Source organism: Trachurus japonicus, chromosome 3, assembly GCF_045865225.1.
Source record: "Trachurus japonicus isolate A0001 chromosome 3, Traja_1.0".
Classification (NCBI taxonomy): Eukaryota; Metazoa; Chordata; class Actinopteri; order Carangiformes; family Carangidae; genus Trachurus; species Trachurus japonicus.
The window spans coordinates 36,009,402-36,028,120 of record NC_140909.1 but is presented as its reverse complement, the minus strand read 5'-3'; the positions used below and the strand labels follow the sequence as shown (position 1 = coordinate 36,028,120).

General features: G+C 40.6%; 1 protein-coding gene across 2 annotated transcripts in view; it reads right to left on the bottom strand.

Moving 5' to 3' along the window:
• The window catches only part of ano1a (anoctamin 1, calcium activated chloride channel a), a 57,571-nt gene that overhangs the window by 18,097 nt on the left and 20,755 nt on the right, over positions 1-18,719 (bottom strand). For both annotated transcript variants that reach the window (XM_085771783.1, XM_085771775.1), the window contains exons 3-13: positions 18,178-18,522; positions 17,260-17,358; positions 15,673-15,824; positions 11,936-11,990; positions 11,433-11,484; positions 10,114-10,169; positions 9,836-9,877; positions 7,575-7,639; positions 7,137-7,271; positions 4,595-4,755; positions 2,672-2,757 (exon numbers count right to left, since the gene is read on the bottom strand). In XM_085771783.1, the coding sequence (XP_085627909.1) occupies positions 2,672-2,757; positions 4,595-4,755; positions 7,137-7,271; positions 7,575-7,639; positions 9,836-9,877; positions 10,114-10,169; positions 11,433-11,484; positions 11,936-11,990; positions 15,673-15,824; positions 17,260-17,358; positions 18,178-18,522 (1,248 nt within the window). The remainder of the gene's footprint in view (positions 1-2,671; positions 2,758-4,594; positions 4,756-7,136; positions 7,272-7,574; positions 7,640-9,835; positions 9,878-10,113; positions 10,170-11,432; positions 11,485-11,935; positions 11,991-15,672; positions 15,825-17,259; positions 17,359-18,177; positions 18,523-18,719) is intronic.

Below are 18,719 nucleotides of genomic sequence, written 5' to 3'. Positions count from 1 at the left end.
ACAACTCAACCAAGGGCACTATATTGGCATTCCCTAAATCATCCAGGCAGCTCAGGTTTGACATGTACTGTATGTCCTCAGTGTGGGATGGTGTATGCTGTGGATCTCATAGGTATGAGAAGAAAAGTCAAGGAGGCAAGAGGAGCAAAGAGAGAGGATGAGCACCATCAGGAGCAGAGAGAGCAGCTACTGTTAGTCACTTTGAGGGAGAAAGGGTCAGTGTTAGGAACCAGTGTCTGCAGGACAGGTCTGAAACAGGAAGTTCAAAGAAAGAAGTTTAAATATGAGAGGCTGGGAAGTGAAGTTTGATCCAAACCTTATGTTCCTCCTGTAAAACACAACACACAAAAACACAGAAGGACATGATCAGTCAGCTGGCATCATCTCTGAGGATGAACACATACTGTATCTGTAAAAAAAGAAAAGAAAACGTTTCCATTAAAATGCCCTAAAATGCCACAGCTCTGATGTCTGAGGCTGTCTGTGTGGGAACATTTCAGATGAAGTCTGAGTCACTGCACAAATGGAGGAGAGGTACATCCTGACATCTGCCTGTGTCAACCTCATCAGCCTGTGACTGAGCAGACACATGGTTCAGTTTGAAAATCTGAGACACCGAGACAGAGGCACGATGAGGGGAAGATTTCACTTTTCGCAAACCGTGAAAGTGAGTGGTCGCGTGAAATTGTCACCCAAGACACTGGGATCCAATCACTGCAGAATGTTGTGTTTTAGTTTCATAATCAGCATGTACAGTAGAGTTGGATTTATCTGGACATCCTACTCTGCGCAAGGAAGTCACTGATGTTTATCGATAGCCCGTTTGGTAAGCCGTGATCATTATCGGTCGTTTTAAAGGTACATTGTGTAAGAATTACTCCCATCTAGCGTTGCACTTGTATATCGCAAGCAACTCAATCGTATTTTTCATGCTGCATTCATGTGAAATTTGGCAGACGGCAGACGGACAACAGCCGCTGCACGTAACGGCATAAACAAGCCTCTATGTAAACAAGTGGTCCGTCAGCACGACGCAAAACAATACACGTGACAATATGTTGTCATGGCGATGTCGTATTGTTTATTGTTTGCAGCAAGTGTGTGAGACTGATATGATGTAAACTGTCAGCAATATGCCACAGTCCAACACCTGCACTTTGACTGCAGCCTGTATCTTACTAGAGATCTGTGTTCTTTAGCTGCAACAGAATGAACACTTACAGCCTTTCATTTATGAGACAATTTCCACTGTGAAGGTTTTTGAAAATGTTTTACCTTTTTAATTTTAGTTAGTTGTTGTGTTGATTTACACACATGTACTTACTGTAATTACACAAATAAAATATAATATAATTAGAGCTTAGTGCAAAATAGCAGCTTGTTGAGATGGCCATGAAGAGTAGTGCAGTCAGTTTGCTGTGTTATTATATATATTAATCGTGATTAAGTTTAAAGCAGAAGTAAGTGATATATTTGTGTTAATATAAGTCTTAAATAGTTATATCTTCCGACAGCAATCACTTCTATAGAGTGTTTGGACTGAAACACGGGTCTGTCAGTCCCTCTGCTCTGCTCTGAGCCGAAGAGAAAACATTTATCGTATCCTACAGTTTTTATCCAATGAGGAGAGAGAACGGCGTGCAGGGCTGTGTGTGCAGCCAAGGGACGCCGTGAATGTGGCGACGTAGGGACGAGGACTGTTATGGTGCGTTCAAGGAAACTCGTATTTTTCCGACCGTGAAGTCGTACCAGTTCGATCTGGTACGACTTCACGGTCGGAAGTTACGAGTGGCCGTTATAGTGACTTTCACCGGTAAAACAGGTCGGAAAAACACGAGTGGGTTGCCTGGAATGCTACAAAGTCGTAAGTTGTGACTTGAAGCTGTAATTTACGATTTCAAAAGCCTGCCTGGAACGCAGCATTAGCGAAAACGACCGGACCACTTACTTCTGCTTTAAGTTAAGTTAAAAACACAGGACTTATGTAGAGTCAATACAGTGGAAACATATCAATTCAGACACTGCGAATCACAGTTTTCAGCTGATCAGATTGTATTTCTTATCTACAGTAATACCAATGATATTGATAAAAAAATATGAAAAAAGAACAAGGACAGAATAGAGGACTCTTTGATTCAATGACTGATTTTGATTGGGGGGGGGGGTTCCAGATATAAATTTGAGTCATGTGTGAAACTGGATCCTGAATGAAGTATACTACAGACAACACAGTGTTTTCCCTCCATTCATTCAGTAGCTGCACATCGCTGCACATATCAGCTCTAAAATTTCACACACTCTTTCTATCAATGAATTGCTAATGATTTTACTGGCTCACTGTGTGAGCACGGCAACAATCCAGTGTTGTCATTTAGTCACTGATGAGAACATGCAATCCTCCTGGACTCCCAGAGCAGCAGAGCTCAACACAACACTGCTGCATTTAAGCATTTAACATTTAATAATAATTGCAAGAATTAGCATGTTAATTTTGACAACACTAAACAAAAAGTACCCATATTCAGATCTGCCAATCACATGTAACTGATTGGTTTTGGTAAAACGACTTATTATTTCCCACAGTGCTCTGCTGTTGTGGGTCATACACCTGTGACTGAGCATCTTTCAGGATGTTTGTGAAACAGTGATCTGATCTGTGACAGTGTCTCACCTCCTCCTCCTCCCCGAAGCCTGTCAGGTCCCAGATGTAGTTGAGTCTCATCTGTCGTCTCTTCCAGTGCTCCATGAAGAGAACAGCTACAGGCACACAGACACAACAAACACACTCTTACCACATGCCTACACTTCAACTACTAAACTTGTCAGTATTTCTAGACATACAGGATATACGTATGTATGAAAATATTAAATTATGCTGTACTCTAGTCAGCTTTAAAAGACTTTATAAGAACAACATAATTTCTCGTTACAGTATGGAAAATTAAGTTCAATGATTTTGTACTATTTTGGGTTATGCGCTGTGTACAATTCTTTATTTTGTTGTGATCAGAAATTTAAGTGTACTGATTAATTTCAAATGTCTGTGATCTGATCCTTTTGTATTAATGCGTATAATTATTATTATTTTATTTTTTAAAATTTTTTTAAGGTAAAAGGGGTAGGGGTATATAAGCTTTGGCTTCAACCTACACCCTTTCGGTTATATAAGCTTGATATATACCGAAATAAATAAATTCATTCATTCATTCATTCATCTAGAGTATAAGATGGAATCATACAGGTCTGCACATATAAAAGTAGCAAATGTCTATTTAAGGGTTATTTCTTGTATGGGACACTATTGTGACCAGATGGTGACACACACACAGGACTCACAGGGTCTTTGTTAACAACCAGCAGCATGTGATGAACTATTTTCATCTGTTCGCATACACAGGTTGTTTTTGTAAATAAAAAAAAAACAGTGATATATTTTCTCAGTGAGAATGCCTTCACACAGTCTTATGGTATTCTCCATCATCAGGCCCCTGTAGGTAAATCCAGATGGCGGTCTCTGTCAGACACGAGCTTCAGCTAAACACATAACACTTCCCTGACGTGAAGTCCTGCTGCTGCTGACAGATGGCAGAGAGTCCTGGCAGGACATTAGAGGAAGCCCGCGGCTGTGTTTACTCGCCAGTTACCTTTGTGGACTCTTACTGCTGATTACTGTCCATATTTTTCTGTAGACCTGTAGGGTTTAAATGGTTCTATGAACTGGATCAGATCCACAGCCACAGTATTGTCTGCTCTATCTGTCTGTCTGTCTGTCTGTCTGTTCTATCTGTCTGTCTGTCTGTCTGTCTGTCTGTCTGTCTGTCTGTCTGTCTGTCTGTCTGTCTGTCTGTCTGTCTGTCTGTCTGTCTGTCTGTCTGTCTGTCTGTCTGTCTGTCTGTCTGTCTCCTTTCTCTCTTTGTTTCTTTCTATCTACCCCTTCTCTCTGTCTTTTTCTTTCTTTCTTTCTTTCTTTCTTTCTTTCTTTCTTTCTTTCTTTCTTTCTTTCTTTCTTTCTGTATTTCTTTCTTTCTGTATTTCTTTCTTTCTGTATTTCTTTCTGTATTTCTTTCTGTATTTCTGTATTTCTTTCTGTATTTCTGTATTTCTTTCTTTCTTTTTTTCTATCTACCCCGTCTGTCTTTTTTCTTTCTTTCTACCCCCTCTCAGTCTTTTGCTTTACTTATTTCTTTCTTTCTTCCTATCTACCCCTCTCTCTGTCTTTTTCTTTCTTTCTTTCTTTCTTTCTTTCTTTCTTTCTTTCTTTCTTTCTTTCTTTCTTTCTACCCCCTCTCTCTCTGTTTTTCTTTCTATCTCTGTCTTTTTACTTCTTTCTTTCTCTTTTCTGTATTTCTCTCTATCTACCCCGTCTCTCTGTCTTACGTATTACTTCTTTCTTTCTCTCTCTTTCTTTATTTCTTTCTTTCTACCCTCTGCATCATTTTACTTCTTGCTTTCTTTCTTTCTACCCCTCCCGATCGCTATCTATGTACCTCTTTCTATCTATCCATAGTCTGTCTTGTATTGTCTGCTCGTCTAGTGGTCTCTACTGCAGCCTTTAGTTTCTGTTGTGTGTGTATCAGTGTGAGAGAGCCCTCACCCCACAGGGCCATGAAGATGGAGAAGAAAACAGTGGCCGGGTTGTCGAACAGGTGGCTGGCTCGGGCTGTGCCGCACGCAGTCACCAGCTTCCAGTAGCTGCAGGCGCGGTCACACAGTGGACACATGGTGATGTTGTTCCTGGCATCACAGATCTCCATACTGACAACACAGAGGTGGAGGAAGACATGAGGAATTCATAGGCGCTGAGTTACTGTAAGTTCAGGGTTACATGCAAGAACATGTTCATATATCATATTTTTATTTATTTACAGCAGTTCTCTTTAATTTTAGATATTTAAAATATTACTCTCACAGCAATATAAAATGGTCCAATGTACTCTGTCTGGTCATCATTTGGATAAATCCCAGTAGCCTACATGAACATCAACATTCATTTGACTGTAATATTTTGTGGAAAAGCTGCTGATGCAGTAAATTAAATAGCTGATGTATAAATGACTGCTGACCCACAATGCTGACATGACATCTTTCCACAGGGAAGTCCTGCCCATGGATGTTTAACACGGCACATTACAAGCTCATACTCTCACAGATGTTAAAAGGAAAGTAACCGTAGTGTAACCAGTTTTCGGGGGGGAAAAAAATCTATTACACTGCTGAATATACTGTATCATCATAATTCCAAACCTCCACAAACATGTTCTGTGCATGTATAATCTGTAATGGTTTGGTGTGGCAATAAACCTAAAGCTATGTGATTATGGGAAGAGGTGGAGTCATTTACAGGGTGTGGTCTAAGCCTGATGTTTGCATTGAAGATTCCACACTACAGACATCTCTATCTCAATAAGTCCCAGTCTCCGCTTCCAAGTTTACACATGCTGCTCATCCTAGGAGCAGGTTATAGGGATAGGTAAACCCTGAATTATTAAAATAACAGATCTGTCTGATTATTGAGACAAACCAAAAAGCCAAAGCTACTGAGAAGATAGGAATATAAAAATAATTTAAGTTTTCCCCAGTACTCCCTGTTGCCAAAAAAAAAAAAAACAGTGTTCACAGAACCTTGTATTGAAAAGTGTCTCAGCTTTTACTCAGTGTTTTTTATAATCTTATTTATCTTATATAGGTTTGAGAACCTGTTTGTAAATCACACTGTTAAAAAATATCAGTGTTATCTTGGAGCTGTACCTCAGGTTCACATCTGGATATCTACAACATGCTGGGGTCAGAAAATGTCAGTGAACATCTGAGTAACCTGGTGTTCTTTGTTCATAAGATCTGAACTGATCTTCATTAAGTTGTATAAATAAACACAGTATCCCTGAGCTAATAAAACAACCCATTATAATGCTGTGTCTTTATTAAACATGGTCATTAGACAGTCATTAAATCACAGTGAACCTTGGATTTAATAACTGCTTAACCATCCTCTGGCTTCATTAACCTGAAACACTGATGATCAGAGCTGCTCAATGCTCAAGAGGAAGTTTGGACCAGTTCCCTCTTCAGCTTAGTCAACTGCATTTCTGAGCTCTGACTGGACCACCAAGGTGGATCATCTTCATTGAAATGACAATGCAGTTTTATCTCATTAACATGGTGAGAATAATAATCAGTCAACATTATGACCGAGTGTGAGTGAGCCAACAACAAAAACACAGATTCAGACAGTCAGAGGTTCATACATCACAAACCAAATTAACCAATCCTGTGAAACCTGAAACCTTGTCAGTACAGTATAGAGCGGCAAAGCACATCTGTGCTAACAAACAACATAAACACATAAGAGATGTTAAAGGGATAGTTCAACATTTTGGCAATTTGGCCCATTGCCATAATCCCTATAGTCATATAGCAGTAGGTTCATTACCTTTAATTGTCGGTGCAAGCTATTTTTAGAACGGCGGAGCAGAGCAGCGAGCTGCTCAGAGCTACGCTACGGAGGCTAATGGGATTTCTTGATTTCCCTCATCAAACTCATCAAATACACAATCCAAAAACTCCAAAACGCTCTGGTGGACAAGTTGTGACCTGCACATTCACCACGCTATGAGATAATAACAGAACGTTACCAGACAGAGTTGTTTTCGAGGTAAATGCAGAGACTGCTTGATGAAAAACTGTCCCTGAAGGCAACGCGCATCAGCAGTTTTGCATGAATTTACCTTGAAAACGACTCCGTCTCATAACGTCCCATTATTATCTCACAGCGTGGTGAATGTGCAGGTCACAACTTGTCCACCAGAGAGTTTTGGAGTTGTTGGATTGTGTATTTGATGAGTTTGATGAGGGAAACCAAGAAATCCCATTAGCCTCCGTAGCGTAGCTCTGAGCAGCTCGCGGCTCTGCTCCGCCGTTCTAAAAATAGCTTGCACCGACAATTAACGAACCCACTGTTATGACTATAGCGATTATGGCAATGGGCCAATTTGCCAAAATGTTGAACTATCCCTTTAACTGTGCTAACTGCTGTGAATGTCTGCTAGTTTCTGATCCTGGTCTGAGTTTTTGAGCTTCTCTGTGTGTGTGTGTGTGTGTGTGTGTGTGTGTGTGTGTGTGTGTGTGTGTGTGTGTACCTCGGTATGTTGTCATCAACAGTGGCGCAGCCGTAGAGGAACACGATGACTCCAACGATGGCTGCAGGGATCAACATCTGTGTGTAGACTCCTAGCCAGGCAAAGTACAGACCCACTTTCTCTCCAAAGTATTTCCTGTGGGAGGACAAACTACTAGTCATAAAGTGTCACCCTTAACTTAATGAGATCATGGTCTATATGATTAGATCATATATTAAGGCCAGTTTTTTCCTGCTGTTTCTAGTTGTTGGAGATAATTTACCCATAAACCATTACTGCCACTGACACAAACCTGCATTCTGCTGCAGATGAAATGATTTAATTATTAGATAAATGCTGCTCTTATGATTCTATCATGTTGTATTGTTACATCTTGACTATGGTGTGTGCAGTGTAGAGGACATGAAGCTGTGTCCCAGGCATGATAACGGCACTGACCTGATCAGTCCAATGGGCTGGTATTTATAAAAGACACTGTAGCTGGCCCATTCCTCGTACAGAAGCTGTGAAGAGAGGCAGGAGTCCATCATATGTAAGACACAGCCTGTATCTGCATTCACTTCTGTTGTCTTGGTGAATTCACTCACACACGATGTATAGTCTGTATAGAAACTCAAGTGTTCCTTCTATTCATTCATTATTCATTTTAATTCTAGTGCTGAGCTACAGATGCCAGCAGAGCCTCATGGCTGAGTGTTGATGCAGTTCAGTGCAAACATACAATATACTGAATTCACTGTTACCTGAGTCATTTTATTTTCATGTTCATCGTACGGGTGAACAGTTTGATAAGCATGAAAATGATCTGAATGTTAGGAGACTCACAGTCGCCAGGGCTTTCACAAAGGCAGACTTTAACTGTAGCTTGGATAAACCCAAAGAATAGATAAAATGAAAATAAATGCTGATTGAGCATCTACAGCCAACCGTTCAGCTACATTTCTCTGAACATTTCTTTCCATTAAAAAGAGCATAGCCAAGCTGAACTATGGGAGATGTTGGAGCCACATGAGGATTGTGTTCATGAACAATGGTTCATCCTCCAGGTGGGCTCCAGAGACCAGCTGCTCTAGTGAAACAACCCCTGAATGAGTGAACAGGAGCTACAGTACATGTTCAATATCTTTTTTGAGGAGAATATAATATGTAGGAATGCATTCTTAATTATCGATGATGTATCAAATTTAATCGATTTGTGGTCAAACATAATTTATCATTACATCAGTGCTGTATGATCAGTCATCATCAAACCGCTGCTCTGTGTACAAGCTCTGCTGAAACAACAAAGAGCTCATAAATCACTCGGAGATGGTGCAACACTTTCACCTTAATCACACAATAACACGATGCATTCACAGCAACAGCAGCAAGCTGCAGGTGACAAATGGGCATTGTATGTGTGTGTGTGTGTGTGTGTATGGGTGTGATTGTTTAATTTGTATATAAACACCAGGCTAAAGCATTTCTGTGGCCGTTGTCTTAGTGACACACAGCCTGCAGTGTAATTATGAAGCGTGTTTGCAGGGTAGGAGATTGCTTCAGACTCAGCATGAGCTCTTGTTTCTCTCCAGTTGTCGAGATAATTTCATTCTCAAAATAGGTTGGAGGCTCAGAGATGCAAAATCTTTAAACAATCCAGAATGATATAAGGGAGGTGTTTTACAGTCACTCATAGAAGACACCCTAAATTAAATATTTCACAAACATATATATATATTTTTAATTCTTTTTAATTGATAGCCCTGTACTTCCCGGGTTACCATGGGGATCTATCCTGGGTCATTACTGAATCCAGTAATAATAGATCATTTATATAATACATAAATTAAATTCCCTATTGGTCAAAATGTAAAAAGTGAACAAATAATTTTAAAAAAGCATGAAAACACAACTGACTTAAATTTCAAAATAGGATTAAGTACAATAAAAAGTAAATAAATAACTCAGTGTTGTCACATTGTAAATTATCAAGCTAGTTCTCAACTTTGGAGAGGTTTCCCACTGAGATGAAATCATTGTAATTAATTAATGAATATCTTCCATTAATTTCCACTAGACCAACAGGATAGGCTATATGTAATATTTTTTATCGTGATGTGAGGGAAGTATAATAATGTTGTAAAATATATTTTCTGATTTTTGCCTGGATGGCAACAGTGTCGGCTGGTTCCCCAAGCTGCTCGGGAACTGCAAGGAAGAGGCAGAGTGCTTCCAACACACTGAGCCTCCCCTCCATTAGAGCAGATCAACTACTTTTATAATATGTATCATTATTACTAAAGGAGGAAGAGGAACACAAGGATGTAATACACGGAACACAGAGAGAAAGAAAGCAACAAGGTAACAAGAGTTTATACCAACAACCCTAAAGGTGCATTTCCATTGTAGGAACTTCCTATGCATGTTCCAACTGTATCCATTAGCATTCAGGTAAAATCACAGCTCAGTCTTTGTTTTTCATTTATATTTTTGTCAGATGTAAAATCTGGAGTTGCATCTCCTGCTACAATAAGTCTATGGTCTATGGATTTAATCAAAAGGAAAAATGTTCTCAATGAAAATGTAATTACTTTGAAAATCTTATTGTCTTTTTATTGTCATCAAAGACTCTGCATTTTCTTTGGCCTGATTAATGAAACACTGTAAATGGAATAGTGTTGGTGATTCAATTTATTGATGAGGGGATCGGCTCTACTTACCTTCCTGTCATTAGGTCCTGCATTTGCTTCCTCGATGTCTCCCTGCAACACACACAGTCTCATTTTAAGTAAATATATTTTGCTCATTGAGTATGAGTGATGCTTTTAATTTAACAGTGAGTGTGTCATTCTAGTCACCGATTGTTAGACATAAATTCTTGAGAATGAGCTGTAAATGCTTTTTTGATTTTCAGGCTAAAAGGTTCTCTGTGGACATAAACAGTGGATAATCAGATGTTCTCAGGCCTTCTGAGAGAGGAGGAAGCGCTGATACTCACATCATGTAGAGGATAAGCAGATGTGTAGATACCATTGGCTAGCAGACTGGTGATCCCTGTAAGGAGACACATCCAAGACACATCCAGAGGGATTATACACCAGGGGAAGACAGGGACGCACACACATTAACACAAACACACTTGACTGTCACTAAATCCAGGCTCTGCCCATTTCAGTATAAAATCCAATCCTTAGTTTTGCATATATGTTGATGAATGATACAGATAGATAACCACACACCCCCAGCTTTCCTCTGGGCGAGCAATTACGCCACAGATTAACTGCACATTGACTGGTCCAGTGTGTTAGAGTCTGACTGAACCAATCAATTCTGATTACTACAAAATAAATCTTAAATGTTACACAATATAATTGTGTTTATCTAATTATAATATTATAATATCAATTTTTTATTACTTATGTTTTCTATTGTACATTCTCCCTACAAGTATATTTTATACCATTAAAGCAGATATCAGTGGAATGTTTTTGTTAATATAAGTCCTAAATAGTCCTATTTTCCGTCAGCAATCACTTACATGAAGTATTTCAGCCTAAACACGAGTCTCTCCGTCACTCTGCTCTGCTGTAACCCGAGGAGAAAATTTTCCTTGTGGGATACAAGTGTTATCCAATGAGGGGAGAGAACGGCATGAAGGGCTGTGTGTGCAGCCAAGGGATGCGCGTGAATGTGGTGACGTAGCACGAGGACCAATTGATGCCTGACAAGGGCGGGGGCTGCTAACTCATGGTGCGTTCAAGGAAACTCGTCCTTTGTGTTTTTCCTTCCTGTGAGGTCATACCAGTTCGATCTGGTACGAGTTCACGGGTCGGAAGTTACGAGTGGCCGTTATAGGGAACTTTCACAGACAACAGGACGGTAAAAACACGAGCTACGGGTTACCTGGAACGCTACCAAGTCGTAGTTGTGACTTGAAGCTGTAACTTACGGTTTCAAAAGCCTGCCTTGAACACAGCATTAGCCGAAACGGCTGTGCCGATGATATCTGCTTTAATGTCCTCTATACTTTTTTTTAAATAACCGTCTCCCAAAAGACAGATACAGTATATAGCAGATACATGACTACAGTACATCACATATACACCATGAAAAGTACAACAAAGCACACACATTGTATCATAAGACATGACATACACATGTTATTCTTTCAATTTATATCATGTCTTTTTAACTGCTTTTTATTTTTGTTGTCATTTAGCCTACATGTCCTCGATTTTCACCATATTGTACATTATTGTTGTACTTCAAAGTCATTAAAATAAAAAGTATATATTCATATCTGCATATAGGTCTTACCCATGGAGTATTTGGCTCTGGTGCATCTTGTCCTCTTCAGTACCTCATAGACCTGATGTCAAAAACATTACATTCTCAGGATTTCAGTTTAAAAACTGGAGGATGTACAGTAGATGAAAAGAAGAGGATGAGTTTTGTATGACAGATTGTATACCTGTAGAATGGCATAAGTGAAATTATGTTTAGAGTGTGTGTCTACAGGGAGCCTGCCTGTCAGCTCAGTGTAAAACACACAACCCTCCACAGAGGGCCGATGAGATTGGGTTCAGCTGGAAGCCAATGACTGCTGTGATTGAGGAGCTCCATCCAGTAATGAGACATCAATCACATTACCCAGTCAATGAACAAGCATGTGTGTGTGTGTGTGTGTGTGTGTGTCACTGCAGCAGCACATGTATGATGCAGAAAATGAGTTGTTTTCTCTAATACTGTAGATCACAAAGAGGTAAAGTGTTCTTCAAAAAAGTAAACATCAGGAAACATTGTAGTGAAGCAATACTCACTATGGAGCTCCTGGTCTTGCTGTCAAAGAACTTATCCCTGTCTGACAGATCAAACCTGGCAACAAAAAGCACAACACGTCTGGTTTTAGCGACAGAAGAGTTCAGCAGCACACTGTTACACCAGACAAGATGGGTTGGTGATCATGTTCAGAAACACTTTTTACTGGGTGAAATGGTCCTTCTATCCTGAGAGTAATCAATACATTATAAGTATAAGTACTCTCACTATTTGGCAAACTCACGTTGTTACTACTCACTAGTCCTACTAGCGCGTTAGCCAAATCAGCTGAGGGATAAATACTAGAGATCTGAGGGTGAACATTGCAGACACATGCAGGCCCACTATTTGGCAGACAGCAGGTCACATACCCTTTAAATCTAATATGTTCTAATAGATAGATTATAAATTATTAATAAAATGTTAACAACAATAAAACATTCATAAATCTATCACCTACTTCAAAGGTGGTCTTAAAGCAGTGTTGGAGATGTTGAACAACAACAGCGTTCATCCAGAATCAACAAGAAATGCAGTTGCGGAACTGTGGGTGAAGTCTGCAATTTAACTGATCATGGGAGGTGGAGGAGCTTATTGGCTCAGTTGGTCAACCCTGTCCTCGGCTAATTATGCTCATAATTTACTGGCATTATGTCCTGTCTGCATAGTGGATTGTAAATGGACCACACTTACATGGTCTTATTGACTTTTTACTATATTCACCAGTTACACACAAACCATAGATTCAGTGTCTTGCCCAATAAACAGCAATATAACTATACATTATATCATGTATAATGTACAGAAAATAATTTCCAATAATGTGCAATATTTGTCATATTGTCAAAAAAATACAATTAGCCTATATAATCACAATTTATTGCTCCAGATGTGATATTATATTGTAGGCTATATTGTTTATCAGGAGGAGGTGTTGGATGCTACCTACCTTTTTTCATATTGCCAAAGCCTGATGTCTATCAGATATGTTCATATCAAATGATTATTTTGTTGATGTGTGTGCACGATTAACAGCATTACAACACAAGGTTAAATAACATTTTTGTTAACAGTGTTCTGGCTCATGTTGAATTTAACACTAGAAATCAGCAGCTAGCTTCTGGCTAACACTCCAGCTACATGTCTACGACTAACCATCTGTTACTTTACATTCTCTTTTTTACCACAACTTGACATAAAATTGGCAAGTTGTGTATTCATGAGTTGTTAAAACTACTTTTGGACTAAAGGTGTGAAAACGCTGCATCCAAATGAGACAGTGTGCATCAGTCAGCTAGCACTCATTTAGCTGCTGGTGCTTCTTGTTCTGAAGGAGTTTTCCTTCACCGATAATGAAGAGAACCTTAACGTTCAGTTTAGTCTTTGTACTGATGAATCTTCTCTAAATGTAGCAGCATTAAAATACATGTCTTCTGTTCTGAAGACAGATGTAGGCTACCTAAGTGTAAAATCCAGAACTAGCCTTAATCTCAGGGAATAGTCCTGGGTGTTGTAGAAACTGATGAAGAAGATTCAGTGATGAAAAGATGTGGAGGAAGACTTCCTGCTAGCTGTTAGTCAGAGCTGTAAATATAGCTGCCCACTGCCCACTCTCTCCTCTATACATCCTGACGGAGGCTGCTGTTCATGCTCAGACTGCCTTTGAAAATTGTTCCACTTGTTGGGACTGAACAGGAAGCAACAGTGAAGACAATTGTGTCTGTAGCTCATTCAGTTCATCACTCCTAATTATTCATTTGTATTTATTCTTTACTTTCAAAATCCTTCAATACATTATTGATTAAATAAAACAGTCTAATCTGTTTCCCTGTGCTTGTTTTAGCGGAAACAGAAAGTTGAAGAATGAGAGCTTCAGCTTGAACTCTCCTGCTCTGTCCCGCTCTGCCCAGACAGCGAGTTGTTGGCCACATTCCCGTCTCATTTACACCTCTGTGGTTGCTCACATGAAATCCCAAGTCTGACGCTGTGAGTTGGATTTCACTTTCTCTGGATTTGTAACTTGCCCATTAAACAGATTAAACAGAAATAACTTTAGTATAGCACCGAACCTGGGGGGAGAGAGCCTTTTCCATCGCCCCTTCCCTCTGGAACTGACACTCCCCACATCCATCAGAGATTGCAATGCACACACCTCCCAACCTTCAAATCCCTGCTCAAAATCAACCTTTTTAAATCAACTTTTAATGTTTATCTATGTGTGTCTAGTAGGCCTACTGTTTTTAATGCTGCTTTAGAGTTTCATTTATTTTATTTGGACTTTAAGATGTTTTATAACATGTCTTTGAGCACCAGTAAAAGCGCTTACAAATAAAACGTGTGATTATTATTAAAACATGTTTGAGGACATCTTACATAACATTAAATCATTGTGGGCTTGTTGTATTTGTTGTGACATAGCACCTGCTGTTTTCTCTGATCATCACTGGGATGATGTCTGCCCCTTCTCAAGCTATTTGACTCTGAACATGCCTGGAGAGATATTATTTCTCTTTCATCTCTAATGAAAGTTGTTATTATGACCTGGGGCTGTTTTTTATCAAGCGTCTTAGAGTGCCATTTTAGTTTCAAGTGCTGAGGATTTGAGAAATTTAGTCCTACTGTCAAACTAATGAATAAAAGCAATTCTCAAGACTTTCTCAAGTCTAAGAATCACTCCTCCTGCCACAGATATTAAAGAGACCTCCAGAGGTGTCCTACAGTAAGTGGTTAGGAGTTGCCAGTAGGAGATGGCACTGAGGCAAGAGAGACTTCCGGGAGCGTAAAGATGTTCTGGCTTTGTTTGATGATGAGCAGCTGATCAAACAGAGTGGGTCTCATCCTTGTCACGGATTTAATAAGGGACGTCATCTCACCAATAACCTCATGCAGCAGAGCTTTCAGGCAGAATTAAAGGTCATCATAATGCTTTGATTTGTCGCCACTGGAAAAATGCAACAATGTAACGCTGAAATAATGAGTTGGAAAGATTGGGAGATATTTATTTTTGATTCATTCCCAATGTATATATTTTGTATTATTTTGTAGGTTTTTGTCAAAATATGGTTGAATTTACACTCCCATTGGCCATTGAACTGTTCACTGAGATATTTCTAGGACATTTTTATATTCTTCGATAAGGATTCCCTTCAGGGATTGGTCATTCCTATGGACTTATGAAAGTGGCGTCATCCAAAATTCCGTTTATGGAACATGGTACTGTCATAACTCAGCTCTGAGACTGACACTTCAGTTCCACACTTCGCTAAAAGTGTGAGTAAGATGCTTGATAACTAACTTTCAAGTGCAGCTTTCAGCGAAGATTTTTTTTACTCATAAGTCAACTCTTCGCAGTGTTCTTAGGAATAATTCCAAGAAGCTTGATAAATACGGCCCCTGGTCTGTTGGCTAACATTTGCCTATTTCTACATCCATTTGTTACAGATCAGATGATGATGTATTGTCATTGAACCTCAGTCCAGTGTCCCTTCTTTTTTACTGTAGCTCTGTGTTTGGTCTCCACCAACTCCTGAGGGTGCTACATGCTCCACTATGATCACCAGCTTGTTGGTATCTCATTCTTTTCTGGTGCTGAGCAGGTAATGATGGTGGCGTGAAGCTTCTCCACAGTCAACAGCTTATAAAACTAAGTCTGCTGCTCAGAGAGACCTTCATTCTTATGGTAATGACGGAAAACAGAGATGTCACCAGGTGATCATATGAATTTAAAAGGTTCTCTCACAGATGCTGCTTCTCCCTGGAGAACGGATGGGAGAGGGATTTGATGCTGTCTTGTCGGTTGGCGTCCACCTTCGGATGGAGCGGAGCTGTGACTTTGTGAATGAACAGTCGGATCTTCTCCACCACATTGCTGCCTTGTTTCACATCATACACCTAAACAGGGAGTTAAGCAAATTGGTCACTGAGATCAGTGTTAGTTCTTCATCAAGAGTCAGAGTTAAAATGCCATTATAATGTCATGTGAACAGCTGAACAGAGTGGAGGCGATCAGAGGTGGGTGGAGTCTTCACACTGGTTCATTTTGAGCTGGTTTTGAATGATCTGCACCCAAACCACCGAGGTTGCAAAACAATGCACATTATCCATTCACTGGGACTCCAAGGTTCTAGGGATGTGGTTGGCAGTTTTGGTTTCAGTCACTTGATGTTTTGCACGATCCAATATCTCCATGTGACCTGGGGTCACGTTAAATCACTTATTGACCAAGTTTGAAAAGAATGAAGGAAAATTCTGGAGGTCGTCCATCATTCAGACAGATTACAGCAGAGTGAGCGCAGCAGGTTGTCACACTCGCTGAGGCAGATGCACAGACTACACGAAGGAAATAACTCACAGTGACACGTCCTACTGTCAGGGTGCTAGCAGCATTTTACTAAAGGTCTTGGATGTCTGCGAGCACTACACAGGTGCAGCTGCGTCCTTGTTGCACAGAGAGTGGATGCTGCAGGATTTCCTCAAACTGAAGCAAGTGCTAGCAGGAAAAGGAAATCCAAAATTCATCGCTGTTAATTCCATTCCTACAACCTCTGCGGCTCAATGTGCAGTAGACTGTGGTTGGGTGTGGTACACTCCCTGTGGCACTTGACAAGTGTCTGATGGTTATTCACTCTACATTCGCATTGGATTTCTATCAAACCCTCATTACCAGGATGTCACCACAAATGGCCCCATCAGGGTGTCGCAACACTACATGAATGCAAAGAACAGAGGAATCTTCACACGTTTAACCACTGCTCTCCACTCAGGGAGCACTGGATGCTGCAGGGAACAGTACCTTCTTCCTTCTTTCTTCTTCTTTTTAAGTATATACTGTATGTAAGCACCATTTATTATTGTTTTGCTATTTGCGCTGATTTATACCGACTAGGAATACGTTTTTTTTTGAGTGTGCTTCGGGTTTTGAGCCATCTGTGTTACGGTTTGGGCTTATGCGGCTTCCGTAGAGAAAGCAGGAAGTGAAGTGTTGTTGTAAAGAACATGTTGAACGTGTTGAATAAATGAGAATAACGGCGGAGCGACAAAGTCGTTTTACCGTCTGCGTCGGCACCCGGCCAGCTCAACGAGTAGAACAGTCTCCTGTTATTTCTCATGAGTGGTTAAAAGAATAAGAAACGAAGAATGAAGAAAAGAACGTAAGATAGCCACTACACTGTATATATATATATATATATATATATTTTTTTTTTTTTTCAATGGAAAGCACAGTTGAGAGAGAGAGAGACAGGAAATGGGGAGGCAGGACAGTGGTAGTCTTAACACATGGGGCAGCTGCTCTACCAACTGAGCTAGATACCGCCCCTAGAAGTACCTTCTTTGTTGGCATTTTGAGTTTCATGAACTCAGCTTCTCGACACAGGACGTTCCAGGGAGCATGGATCTTCAAGAAGCCGATTCCAGGGATCTTACCCTGAAACACAAAACACAAAAAGAGTTGGATATTTGCAAAAGGAACACACAGCAGAAACACTGGGCAGTTCAAAAACTAAACTAAACCACCACTACAAACAGTCACTACTTTGCTGCATATCAGATTATTCCTGCAGCCTCTTCACTTATGTAAAACCTCTTTCACAGTCAGACTCTCTTCATACACCTCAGTACATTGACCTGTCTGGATACAGGAATACATAACATCCAACGCAAAGTAGCCGACTGAGAGCACTGTGTGTATTACACCTATAAAGATCTGTTTCCTGATGATGATACCTGCTGATGAGAAACAGTGAGAGTGTTGGTCCAGACAAGACCAGCTCTAAATGTGGTCTTAGTGATCAGATCTCTAATACAGGGGTTTAGTGATTCTAAACACACCACCTATACTATCTTCATGCTGTGTCCACAAGTACAACACAATGGACTATAGTGATCGCCCCCTCTCATGTATTAAAAGAGGAGGACAGAGCTGCAGAGGCCCCAAGGTTCCCACTTAGGAACAATAGAGGAGGATAAGGATGTGCATATTCTCATTTGTCCAGGTCATAGTATCTCAAAGGAGGTTAAATCGAAAGCAACTGGACTTTTAGTTATTTGCCTCAATAGAGGAGGCTCATTGATCTGGTCATCCTGCAGCATTATCCTGGGACATAATCACACTGACACCTGCTGATTGATCACCTCAGCAGCTGGAATTAAAAGGCAATCGAAGTGAAGTCAGAGGATATGTGACCAGGAGAACAAGATATGGGAATGGAATCTAGATCCAGCCGCGCCCCCGCCCCTTCCTCACCCCTTCATCCCTCTCTAGCTCCAGCCCTGTCTCCAGGAGGTTTTCCTCATACTCCTCCCGTCTGAAGCGTTTATCGTCCTCGTGGTAATCTGTCTGCTGCTCCTGAGCGGCGATCTCCGGGTCCTCCTTCGGCTGCAGCGGCGCCCGGCTGCTCCTCATGCTCAGGCTGCGGCGAAGCCGTCGGATGAAGGTGTTGTCGCCGAACCTGGACGAGCGGCGACGGACGCTGGCGGGCTTCTGGATGTGGTAGGCCAGCACGTAGTCCACCCGCCGGCGGCCATCGTTGAAGTAGGGACCTTGTGGATACAGTGATGAGACGTCGTCCCCATAGAGGTTCTTCATCGGCTGGAAACAAACAGAGAGACAATAAGGACAAGGATGATAATGTGTACTTGTACTTACATGTGTACTTGTTAGATGAAGTAGATTGTGATGACTGTAATATTTAAAGGGATAGTTCACCCAAAATTCAAATTTCACTCATTATCTACTCACCCTCATGTCAACTAAGAGCTGTGAGAATTTTCAGAGTCCTCCGTGCC